We start from the raw sequence: 12,649 nt of genomic DNA, 5'->3' as shown, positions 1-12,649 counted from the left end.
TGTTTTTGAAAGGGGGGTGTCCCTCTGAAGCTTTAATCACGTTTAATGAGGTGACAGTAATTGGGCTAGCCCCGAGCCCCGTCCTGAGCGTCCGCCCCCCCCTCGCCCCCCAGGCCGCGACCTTTGACCCCGTGCAGTGCGTAACTCGCGGCGCTTCCGGCCTGCAGAGCTGCCGTGTGCTTTATTCATTAACCCGCTGATCTGTAAACAGCCCTCTGCACAAACACAATAACATTTCGGCCAAAGTTATTTTAGCTTTTCTGGGGTTTCCCCCCCTCCCCCCCCCCTCCTGTGCTGGGTTGTGATTGGCTGGTGGTCTGTGTTCAGGGTGCTCCTGGGTTTCTCCGACTCAAAGCTCACTCTGCCATTATCCAGCCCTTTTTTTACAGGGTGATCAAACCCAGATGGCCCCCTTTTTACCCTTTTTCAGGCACTAAATGATAGGAGGGTTTCCCATTTTGCAGGGCTGTTCAGTGCTGTAGTGTGTGTGTGTGTGCGCGCGCGCGCGCGCGTGTGCATGTGTGCGTGTGTGTGGAGAGATGTCACATATTACATATAAGCACTGCACAAAAAGAGAATTGGCCGTGTATCTTCCTGTCAGGAGCACGAAGGTGTAGGAGTGCTCGGTCTTTAGGGACCGTATGGCCATGGGTGTCTGTGTGGATAAGAGATCTGGAAGTGTCAGTAAACGCAGGGCTGACCTTGCAGGATCAGAATGAAGCTCCTGGTCGGTGTGTGGGTCTGGGTTCTGAGCGGTGGTCCTGGTCGGTGTGTGGGTCTGGGTTCTGAGCGGTGGTCCTGGTCAGTGTGTGGGTCTGGGTTCTGAGCGGTGGTCCTGGTGGGTGTGTGGGTCTGGGTTCTGAGCGGTGGTCCTGGTCGGTGTGTGGGTCTGGGTTCTGAGCGGTGGTCCTGGTCGGTGTGTGGGTCTGGGTTCTGAGCGGTGGTCCTGGTCGGTGTGTGGGTCTGGGTTCTGAGCGGTGGTCCTGGTCGGTGTGTGGGTCTGGGTTCTGAGCGGTGGTCCTGGTCGGTGTGTGGGTCTGGGTTCTGAGCGGTGGTCCTGGTCGGTGTGTGGGTCTGGGTTCTGAGCGGTGGTCCTGGTCGGGTCCGGTTGTGTGGATGGTTGTCTGTAGCGCTTCGCGGCCGGACGAGAAGTCGCCCGTTGGTGAAACATTCCGACCGGCGGCTTTTCCGCACCATGGCAACCGCTAATTACGGCATTCCAGGGATTCTCTCCCCGCCGCGGTGGGGGGGGACGCGCCACCTCTGGCCTCTGGGCTGCCGGGCGGGGGGGGGGACGCGCCACCTCTGGCCTCTGGGCTGCCAGGCGGGGGGGGGACATGCCGCCTCTGGCCTCTGGGCTGCCAGGCGGGGGGGGGACACGCCGCCTCTGGCCTCTGGGCTGCCGGGCGGGGGGGGACACGCCGCCTCTGGCCTCTGGGCTGCCGGGCGGGGGGGGGACACGCCGCCTCTGGCCTCTGGGCTGCCGGGCGGGGGGGGACACGCCGCCTCTGGCCTCTGGGCTGCCGGGCGGGGGGGGACACGCCGCCTCTGGCCTCTGGGCTGCCGGGCGTCGGCTCCAGGCCGCCGCGTCCGTTTGAAGCGCCTCCGCGCGCGGCTCTGGGCCGCGGGTCCCCGGTCCCGGGCCGTCCCAGACCGTGGAGGGGGGTCCATCTCCAGCTGCTCCCTCTCTCTCTTCCTCTCGTTTGTTTGTTTGTTGGTTTTTCATTCTCCTGTCCCGGAGGTGGACTCCATACCAGAGTGAACTGCACATTCTTACAATGGTTGTCAATCCAGTTAACCAAAAATTTGTTTTATGAATTTATGTGGAAGAACTGGGTAAATTAATAACTTTTGATTGTATGTTTTTTATAAGTATGTTTGATTGGAGAAATGGGGAGGGGAAAAGTCATTGGGAAAGTCCTGGGATTGTACGAACACTGTAAACCTGATGTTTTTCCATGGCAGAGTTTTGGACCCACTTTGCAGTGAGATGAGGGTGTGGCCTAATGTTAGCGGTAATGTCGGAGGCTGGAACGTTAGCGGTAATGTCGGAGGCTGAAACGTTAGCGGTAATGTCGGAGGCTGAAACGTTAGCGGTAATGTCGGAGGCTGGAACGTTAGCGGTAATGTCGAAGGCTCAAGCGTTAGCGGTAATGTCTGAAGCTGAAACGTTAGCGGTAATGTCGGAGGCTGAAACGTTAGCGGTAATGTTGGAGCCTCAAGCGTTAGCGGTAATGTCGGAGGCTGAAACGTTAGCGGTAATGTCGGAGGCTGAAGCGTTAGCGGTAATGTTTGAAGCTGAAACGTTAGCGGTAATGTCTGAGGCTGAAACGTTAGCGGTAATGTCTGAGGCTGAAACGTTAGCGGTAATGTCTGAAGCTGAAACGTTAGCGGTAATGTTGGAGGCTTACCGATTGGCCTGGAATGCACATGTGTTCAGAGTCTATAAATCTCCTCTTAGGTACAGCTTTGCTCTTCCAGGAGAAAAAAAAACCTCATACCTGTGATGGTTTAATAGGGCCTAAAAACTGAGGACCCCAGAAAGCAGCCCCCCCCCCCCTCCCTTTTTTCCGGCCTGTCGCTGCTCTTTGACCTCGCCGCTACAGACGCGGCCTCTCGCCGAACTTAGCGCCATCGAACCCGCAACCGGAGCTCTTTCACGGGAGAGGAAGTTAATAAAGTTCTGATTTATGCAACTGTCACTTCAGCGTTCCTGATTTAAAGAGAGAGATAGGGGTTTCAGCGACGCTGAATTGTGTGATATATTTAACGGAGAGCCATTTCCTGGGCTTACCGTACGAGTCTTCTGTTTGACGCATTAAGGGTTTGTGGAGAGGTCCACTGATGCATTATGGGTTTGTGGAGAGGGCTACTGATGCATTATGGGATTGTGGAGAGGGCTACGTGCGCATGGGTGTAGTTTTTCTGTGTGATTCTTTCTGATAATTCTGTTCTTTATGGAAGCTTTTGCTTTTGATTCACATTTTGATATTGTTTCCTAAATTTTGAACCCAATTTTTTTTTTTCTTTTTCAGCTCAAGACCATTTAGATTCCCCAAAAGGTAATACCTACTGAAATCCTCTTTCTGTCCTTCTCTCCCGCTTTCTCTCCCTCCTCCTCTCTCCCTCTTTTGCTCTCTCCACCTCTGTTCCTCTTTCTGTCCCTCCTCCTCTCTCCCTCTTTCTCTCTCTCCACCTCTCTCTCTCCACCTCTCTCCTTCAGTCTCTGTCTCCCACTCTGTAACTGAATAGAACTGAACGTACGTAATGCTGGTGTGTGTTAGAGGGGCATTAAATGCAGTGAGCTGTGTGCTGTCTGTCTGGCTCTCATTAACAGAAGCTCCTGTCACTCAAAATGTGGCAAGTGAACGGCATTAAGAAAGGACTGGCTTTATACGAACACACACACACACTCACACACACACACACACACACACACACACACACACACTCGCACACACACACACACACACACACACACGTACACACACACACACACACACACACACACACACTCGCACACACACACACACACACTCGCACACACACACACACACACTCGTACACACACACACACACACACTCGTACACACACATACACACACACACACACACACTCGCACACACACACACACACACACACACACACACTCGTACACACACACACACACACACACACACACTCGCACACACACACACACACACACACACACACACACTCGCACACACACACACACACACACTATGTGTGCGGTAAGGGGCCGTTGTGCAGTAAGGTTGAGTTTCAGAATTTAGTGAAATTCTGTCATCTCATTAAGGTGGGGGAGGGGGTGTCTGGATTTTGTATGTGTCAGTTTTCCCCAAAAGACTTGCAGTCCTGCACAGCGTTTCATCAAGTATTTTTCCTACCGTAACGTGACCCCCCCCCCATCACTGACCCCCCTCCACTGAAGTCTGATACGCATACGCAGATGGGATTCTAGTGTCTCACACAAAGAGCTACGACTCTTTTGGGTTCACTTGTGTCCCAGTGACAGTGTGTGTGTCTCCAGGTCTGTAGTTTTACTGTGTGTTTTTACTGACAGGAAGTGTTTAGTGTGTTTTTACTGACAGGAAGTGTTGAGTGTGTTTTTACTGACAGGAAGTGTTGAGTGTGTGGCTTTACTCACAGGAAGTGTTTAGCGGGTGTCTTTACTCACAGGAAGTGTGTTCCTGTGTTTCTATGGCAGCCACTGCACGCTGTTTCAAACCTGTGATTCTGACAGCACCCCCATGTCCCCCCAGTTATGCTGCGCTGATAGCTGATTGGCCGGTGGTGGTACTGGGCGTGTGCACTGTCCTCATAGGAGTCTGTGCCTTGGTGGGGGTCCTGGTTCCGGAGCTCCCAGACTTCTCTGACCCCCTGCTGGTGAGTAACAGTACTGTGCGTTGGTGGAGCCACCATCTATAAGACTGCTGTTTTGTCATTGGTTGTTTTTTGTTTCCAAATGATCCGTGGGCAGATAGATTTGTTGTTTTTTGGATGAAGTTCCCCTGTAAGCAGCAATCATACAACAACAGCTCCCTCATTCTAATGGGCCAACTGACCAATCACACAAGAGCTCCCTCATTCTAATGGGCCAACTGACCAATCACACAAGAGCTCCCTCATTCTAATGGGCCAACTGACCAATCACACAACAGCTCCCTCATTCTAATGGGCCAACTGGCCAATCACACAACAGCTCCCTCATTCTAATGGGCCAATTGACCAATCACTCAACTGCTCCCTCATTCTAAAGGGCCAAGTGACCAATCTCATAATAGCTCCCTCATTCTGAAGGGCCAACTGGCCAATCACACAACAGCTCCCTGATTCTAAAGGGCCAACTGGCCAATCACACAACAGCTCCCTCATTCTAAAGGCCCAGCTGGCCTATCACAGCCCTTGCAGTGGAGGTGGAAAATTAGTTTTTCAAGCTGCTTGCTGCGTATTTCTGGCTCAGAATGGATCACAGATGCAACAGATTATTTATAGATTAACGCTTCACAGATGTGGCTTGTGTGTGTGTGCATGTTCGTGTGTGGTTGCTTGCGTGTGTGTGTACATGTTTGTGTGTCTCTGTTTGCTCGTGCATGTGTTTGTGTGTGTGTGTACTGCAAATTCCTACAGCTGATTTTCCCTTAACTGGGATCATGGGTGTATTTTTAGTCATTGTATTGTGCAGTAGTATTAATAATTTGTAGATGGTATCAGTGCTATTCTAGACAATTAAATAATGAGCGTAATTCTGTCGCGCAGGGGTTTGAGCCACGCGGCACAGCCATTGGTCAGCGCCTGGTCACATGGAACAACATGGTGAAGAACACCGGCTACAAAGCCACCCTGGCCAACTACCCCTTCAAATACGCCGACGAACAGGCCAAGAGGTGACCACTTCCTGTTTCCTGCTGGCGTCGCGTTCATATTTCAGCCGTTAATCAGACGCTCTCATGCAGAGATAATCACACAGGTCGCGTTCCTCACACACAGTCCGTGTGCGCCGCTGAATGTTCACTGGAGCAGTTAAAGAGAGCATCTCGCTCACGGGTGCGATGGCAGTGCCCCGGCTGGGAGTAGAACTCGCAGCCTCTGAGCTCCCTAACCGCTGTGCCACAGTGCAGAACGGATCAGGCGGGGGCGGGGCAGGGTGGGGGCTCGCTCATGTCCTCCACTGTCCCTCGCAGACCCCTTTGATTAAAGGGAATTCCAGCCCCCGTTGGGGGGGTTGTGTGTGTGTGGGGGGGTGGGGGGGTGCTGTCGAACCCGGGGCCCTCAGCCAAGACCTGCATCCTGTCTGAAACACACTGCATTACTCATGCATGCAGTCGCCCATCTGGACCTAAACGCACAGACGCTCTTTTTCTTTTTCAAAAAATTATTTAATTTATCACAGCCAATCTGGAGCTGCAAATGACTTCCTGTTTCAGATCAGTGCTATTCCTGTGTGGCAGATACCCATCCACATGATATGCGTTAGCCCATCCAGACGCAATGTAACTCTGCAAAATACTTTAATTTATTATACATTTTTTAAATTTTTATTTATTTGTCTGTTGTAGTGGATCAAGAGTTGAAATGAGACAATGAAAATATGGTGCTGACGAAATGATCATCTTACCCTAACCGGGTTTTTGGATGTGACCTTTTATGTCTGCTGTGATTCATGCTTCTGTTGTCTGTCTGAAAACTGAAGTAGTTTTTGTTTGCGTTTGTTTGCGTTTGTTTGCGTTTGTTTGCGTTTGTTTGCGTTTGTTTGCGTTTGTTTGCATTTGTTTGCGTGTTGGTAGTCACCAGGAGGACCGGTGGCTGGAGGAGCACTTGGACAGAGACAAGCGGCAGGTGGAGTGGGACTTCAGCAAAGACAGCTTCTTCTGCGACGTTCCCGGTGTGGACATGCTTTTCGCTTCCTGTTCAAAACTTCTGCAACTCTCACAAAAATATGAAACTTTTCTACGCATGCCACAAAGCTACAGATCACCTAGACTGACCAGTAAATTGGCGGTTTTGTGCGAGTGTTTGTAAATTGGCAGTTTGGTGTGAGTGTTTGTAAGTTGGCAGTTTGGTGTGAGTGTTTGTAAATTGGCAGTTTGGTGTGAGTGTTTGCTGGAAGGCGTTAAGCTCGGCCCTTGTCTCTCCAAGCAGGGGACCGCTACTCCAGACTGGTGTTCAGCTCTGCGGAGGGGAAGAACCTGTGGAATGTACAAGCAATCAAATCCATGTGCAGTTTGGACAACACGCGGGTAGGTGGCGCTCTCACATCTCACACATGTCTGTGTGAGCTGGACTTGCACACTGCAGCATGAACATAAGGAACGGGCGGCTGCAGTGAGCGGTGTAGTTTGAGCATGACTGAGCGTTCCAAACTGGGGCCTAAAAGGAGGGTAAAGTCTAAATGAGGAGCCCCTCCTGATGTGTGTAACTGTTGGTCTGTCCTCCCCCCCCCCCCGCCCCCCCCGCAGGTCCGGTCGCACCCGCAGTACTGGAAGCTGTGCCAGCGGACCTCCGATGCCTCCTGCTGCCCCAGCTGGACGCTGGGCAACTACATCGCCGTCCTCAACAACAAGTCGTCGTGCCAGAAGATCACGGAGCGCGACGCGTCCCACACGCTGAAGGTGCTGCGCTCCTGCGCCAAGTTCTACCACAACGGCACGCTGGGGCCCGACTGCTGGGACACGGCCGCCCGCCGCAAGGACCAGCTCAAGTGCGCCAACGTGCCGCGCAAGTGCACCAAGTACAACGCCGTCTACCAGATCCTCCACTTCCTGGTGGACAAGGACTTCCTGGGGCCCAAGGCGGGGGACCCGCAGGCCCCGTCGCTGAGGTACAGCATGCTCTTCTCCCCCACGGAGAAGGGCGAGACCATGATGGACATCTACCTGGACAACTTCGAGAACTGGAACGCCTCGGACGGCGTGACCGCGGTGACGGGAATCGAGTTTGGGATCAAGCACAACCTGTTCCAGGACTACCTGCTGACGGACACGGTGTACCCGGCCATCGCCATCGTCATCGTCCTGGCGGTCATGTGCGTGTACACCCGCTCCGTCTTCATCACCCTCATGACCATGTTCGCCATCATCAGCTCGCTGATCGTGTCCTACTTCCTGTACCGCGTCGTCTTCAACTTCCAGTTCTTCCCCTTCATGAACCTGACGGCGCTCATCATCCTGGTCGGGATCGGCGCGGACGACGCCTTCGTCCTCTGCGACGTCTGGAACTACACCAAGTTCGACCGGCCCGACGCCGAGCTGTCGCGGACGGTGGGCGTGACCCTGCAGCACGCCGCCCTCTCCATGTTTGTCACCAGCTTCACCACCGCCGCCGCCTTCTACGCCAACTACGTCAGCAACATCACCGCCATCCGCTGCTTCGGGGTCTACGCCGGCACCGCCATCCTGGTCAACTACATCCTGATGGTCACCTGGCTGCCGGCGGTGGTGGTCCTGCACGAGCGCTACCTGCTCAACCTCTTCACCTGCTTCCAAACGCCGCCGCACAGTAGCCGGGCCTACAGCACCAAAAGCTTCTGGAACTTTCTCTGCCAGAAGGTGGACAAGTGCCTCTTCACCGCCTCCGAGGTCTCCCGGATCTTCTTCGAGAAGGTCTTGCCCTGCGTGGTGATCAGGTTCCGCTACGTCTGGCTCTTCTGGTTCCTGGCCTTCACGGTGGGCGGGGCCTACGTGGTCTGCATCGACCCCAAGATGAAGCTGCCCTCGCTGGAGCTGTCCGAGTTCCAGGTGTTCCGCTCCTCCCACCCCTTCGAGCGCTACGACGCCGAGTTCAAGAAGCTCTTCATGTTCGAGCGCGTCCACAATGGCGAGGAGCTCCACATGCCCATCACCATAATCTGGGGCGTCACCCCCGTGGACAGCGGGGACCCCCTCAACCCCAAAAACAAGGGCAAGCTCACGCTGGACGCCACCTTCAACGTGGCCACCCCGGCCTCCCAGACCTGGATCCTCAACTTCTGCCAGAAGCTGCGGAACCAGAGCTTTGTGCACCAGTCGGACGAGCAGGACTTCACCAGCTGCTTCATGGAGACCTTCAAGCAGTGGATGGAGAACCAGGACTGCGAGGAGGCGCTCGTCTACCCCTGCTGCAGCCAGTCCGTCTTCCCCTACAAGCAGGACGTCTTCGAGCTCTGCATCAAGAGGGCCATCATGGAGCTGGACCGCAGCACCATCTACCACCTGGACAGCAAGACGCCCGGCCCCAGGTTCGACATCAACGACACCATCCGGGCGGTGGTGCTGGAGTTCCAGAGCACCTACCTGTTCACGCTGGCCTACGAGCGGATGCACCAGTTCTACCGGGAGGTGGACGTGTGGATCCAGGAGGAGCTGAAGTCCGCGCCCCCGGGGTTGAGCTACGGCTGGTTCGTCAGCAACCTGGAGTTCTACGACCTGCAGGACAGCCTGTCGGACGGCACGCTGGTCGCCATGGCGCTGTCGGTGGCGGTGGCGTTCAGCGTGATGCTCCTGACCACCTGGAACGTGGTGATCAGCCTGTACGCCATCGTGTCCATCGCCGGGACCATCTTCGTGACGGTGGGGTCGCTGGTGCTGCTGGGCTGGGAGCTGAACGTCCTGGAGTCGGTCACCATCTCGGTGGCGGTGGGGCTGTCGGTGGACTTCGCCGTGCACTACGGCGTGGCCTACCGCCTGGCCCCCGAGCCCGACCGCGAGGGGAAGGTGGTCTTCTCCCTGAGCCGGATGGGCTCGGCCATCGCCATGGCGGCGCTCACCACCTTCGTGGCGGGGGCGATGATGATGCCGTCCACCGTGCTGGCGTACACCCAGCTGGGCACCTTCATGATGCTGATCATGTGCGTGAGCTGGGCCTTCGCCACCTTCTTCTTCCAGTGCATGTGCCGCTGCCTGGGGCCGCAGGGCACCTGCGGGCAGATCCCGCTGCCCAAGGGGCTGCGCTGCCACGCCCTCTCGCCCGACGGCCCCGCCCCCTCGCTGCCCGCCGCCGGGAAGCTGTGCCGCGGCGAGGTGGAGCACGAGCACTACGAGCTGGAGCCGCTGGCGTCCGCCACAGACGCCGGGCGCGCGGACGGGTCCGCCGGCGACGAGGCGCAGGTGTGCCCCCGGCTCTACAGCGGGACCCCCGAAAACGGGCTGCCTGCCCTGTCTGAGCCGGTGCGCCCCTGCCAGTACTCCTGTGGGGACCCCCAGCCGGTCAGGGGCGCGCCGTGGACGCCCCACTCGTGCTCTCGGATCGGGGACATCCCCCCGCCCTGCCCCGGCTCGTGTGCGCCCCCCGGTGGCCTCCCCCTGCAGGGGCGAGCCTTGCTCTCCGCCCTGGAGTGCCACGCCCACTACCTCCACCACGCCCCCGCGCACCACCTGCCCCGGCAGCACCACCCCCACTGCCCCTCGGGCTTCGGGCAGAGACCCGCCCCCCAGGCCTGCCACCTCAGGAACTACTGCGTGCACATGGTGCAGCTGCAGCAGTCTCCCGACCACCAGGGGGCGCCGGACTCCACCGGCCCTGCCGCCGAAGAGCCCCAGAGGTCGGGCAGGCCTCAGTGCTCGGGCGCTAATGGCGCCGTTAGCCCCGCCCCGGCGGCAAAGACTCTCACGGCGGGGGGGTGCGCGGGAAACCATGTGACGCAGGCCGGCGGCGACCGACCGCCAGAGCCGGCCGATTCCCGCCAGGAGGGGGCGGGGCCCCGCGAACGGCCGGCCGCGAACTCCTGCCCCGCGCAGAAGGAGGGCGCCCCCAAGAGGTGCAGGCCGAAGCGCAAGGAGAAGAGGGCCAAGGCCCCCTCCGCCAAAAAACTGTGTTTCAGCAGGACTCTGAAAGATAAGTGCAATTCTCTGGACTCGCATCACACGCCAAAACCGGAACCCGCAGTGCCTGCACTTCCTGTGACCTCACAGCCCTCCTCCGAGAGCCGGTGCTGAATATTAAACGCTTATACAGGAAAACTTTAAAAAAAAAACACTATGGAGTAAATTTATGAATAAATTTTGTTATATGAAGTCTTGGTGTGCTGGTGTCGGCTTGCGAGTGTGTGTGTGTTTTTTGCGAGTGTGTGTGTGTGTTTTTTGCGAGTGTGTGTGTGTTTTTTGCGAGTGTGTGTGTGTGTTTTTTGCGAGTGTGTGTGTGTTTTTTGCGAGTGTGTGTGTTTTTCAGGGGTGATCTCACTGCTCAGCTATTCCGCTTTATCAGTAATGTGCTTTAAACACTGAGTGTGAGCTAAAGAGCAAAATCCACAAATTACTGCTGCTGTTGGGCCTCCTGGTGTCATAGCCAGGTCAAAAAAGTGTGGGTGTGTGTGTGTGTGCGCGCCTACGTGTGTGTGTGTGTGTGTGTGTTTGTGTGTGCGCGGGGGTGTGTGTGTGTGTGTGTGTGTGTGTGTGTGCGCGCCTACGTGTGTGTGTGTGTCTGTTTGTGTGTGCGCGTGCGTGTGTGTGTGTGTGTGCGCGCCTACATGTGTGTGTGTTTGTGTGTGTGTGCGTGCATGTGTGTGTGTGTGTGTTTGTGTGTGCGCGTGCGTGTGTGTGTGTGTGTGTGTGTGCGCGGGCGTGCACGTGTGTGTGTGTGTTGGTGTGTGGGTGAAGCATTCTGTGGGCGGAGCCTGTCGGTGGGCGGGGCTACGCCTGCACTCGGATGGCCCGGCGGGAACACAACCGTTTGAAGAATGCTGACCTTTGAACCCTTGTGTCATCTGACACAGACAGCTGGGGGGCCGGGAGGGGGGCGGATTAAAACACATGCGAGCGTCTCCTCGGTGCCTCACAGTGGGGGGGGGCAATGGGGGGGTCGCAGGGCGGGGGCGGGATGAACATTGGCATTTGTCCTGAAGCCTCCGGCTTGGCTTGTTTTTTTGTTTTCGTCCATGATTAACGGGGTGCACAGCTGTTAAATGATGAGCAACAGATCACCCCGTTTTACCTCTGTGACCCTAGAGTGGAACTCTGCCTTGCAGTGGACCCTCACATGACTATAATAATATTAATAATTACATGAATACTATTAATAATAATATTAATAATAATAATAATAATAATAATAATAATAGAGACTATATACAGCACTATTTTCACAATGTAATGTTTCAGTCAGTTCTTGCAGTGCTCTCCATTTCAGTTTCAAAGTTCACGTTTGAATGTTTGCTAACTGCCAAGAGCGGGTGCTCGGTGTCGCAGTGCATGCCCCCCCCCCCACCGCCCCCCCCCCGGTTCCCCCGTCTCAGGCGCCTGTCCTGAGCTCTTAAAGATCTCCTGGAGCCCGTTTAGACGTTTCTTTGTTGTTTTCAGTTTTCATTGTTACAGTTTTTGATGGTGCTTGCAATTGTGTGAAATGTGGCAAAATAATATTTTTCTGGGGAAAATGGCACCTTTTGCTGATCTGTAATGGTGTGGAAGGCTGCACTTCCAGCCAGCTACTTAAGACATCATTCATGAGCTATAAACCCCCCAGTTCATTGGTGAGTTCTGCTGTTTTTTTTTTAAGTTAAGGCCCCTCCCCCCTTCCTCTGCAGCTCTCCTTGGTGGTCAAAAAAAAAAAAAACTCCCCTAACTGAACAAACATGTACACAAGCGTGTGGGCCTCTGGGTGGAATGAGTCACTCTCTCACCGCGGACAGCCTTTAGACGCGCCGTTACCGTCCCGAACGCGGAATCCTGCCGGACGGCCCAGCCGCCACTCTGAGCTCGCGGCTCTGCGTCGGAAGCCTGTAATTACCATGGAAACAAAACCTCATTTGATGCCGCGTCCCGGCCTTGTGTTTCACTGTTTAACCCCACCGATCAGCCCAGGCGATCAGCCCCACCGATCAGCCCAGGCGATCAGCCCCACCGATCAGCCCCACTGATCAGCCCAGGCAGTCAGCCCCACCGATCAGCCCCACTGATCAGCCCAGGCGATCAGCCCCACCGATCAGCCCAGGCAGTCAGCCCCACCGATCAGCCCAGGCAGTCAGCCCCACCGATCAGCCCAGGCAGTCAGCCCCACCGATCAGCCCCACTGATCAGCCCAGGCGATCAGCCCCACCGATCAGCCCCACTGATCAGCCCAGGCGATCAGCCCCACCGATCAGCCCAGGCAGTCAGCCCCACCGATCAGCCCAGGCAGTCAGCCCCACCGATCAGCCCAGGCGAACAGCCCCACCGA

The 12,649-nt window shown here is 55.9% G+C and overlaps 1 protein-coding gene across 8 annotated transcripts in view; it reads left to right on the top strand.

The window, feature by feature from the left end:
- Positions 1-10,512, top strand: part of disp1 (dispatched homolog 1 (Drosophila)) — a 55,528-nt gene extending 45,016 nt beyond the window's left edge. For all 8 annotated transcript variants that reach the window (XM_035422209.1, XM_035422205.1, XM_035422206.1 and 5 more), the window contains 6 exons: positions 3,036-3,062; positions 4,285-4,408; positions 5,282-5,409; positions 6,310-6,407; positions 6,665-6,762; positions 6,982-10,512. In XM_035422209.1, coding sequence (XP_035278100.1) covers positions 3,036-3,062; positions 4,285-4,408; positions 5,282-5,409; positions 6,310-6,407; positions 6,665-6,762; positions 6,982-10,434 — 3,928 coding nt within the window. In that variant the 3' untranslated portion in view covers positions 10,435-10,512. The remainder of the gene's footprint in view (positions 1-3,035; positions 3,063-4,284; positions 4,409-5,281; positions 5,410-6,309; positions 6,408-6,664; positions 6,763-6,981) is intronic.
- Positions 10,513-12,649: the final 2,137 nt, after the last annotated feature.

This window comes from Anguilla anguilla, chromosome 6 (assembly GCF_013347855.1).
Source record: "Anguilla anguilla isolate fAngAng1 chromosome 6, fAngAng1.pri, whole genome shotgun sequence".
Lineage (NCBI taxonomy): Eukaryota > Metazoa > Chordata > Actinopteri > Anguilliformes > Anguillidae > Anguilla > Anguilla anguilla.
The sequence above is the reverse complement of the archived record's forward strand: the minus strand, read 5'-3'. Positions and strand labels throughout refer to the sequence as shown.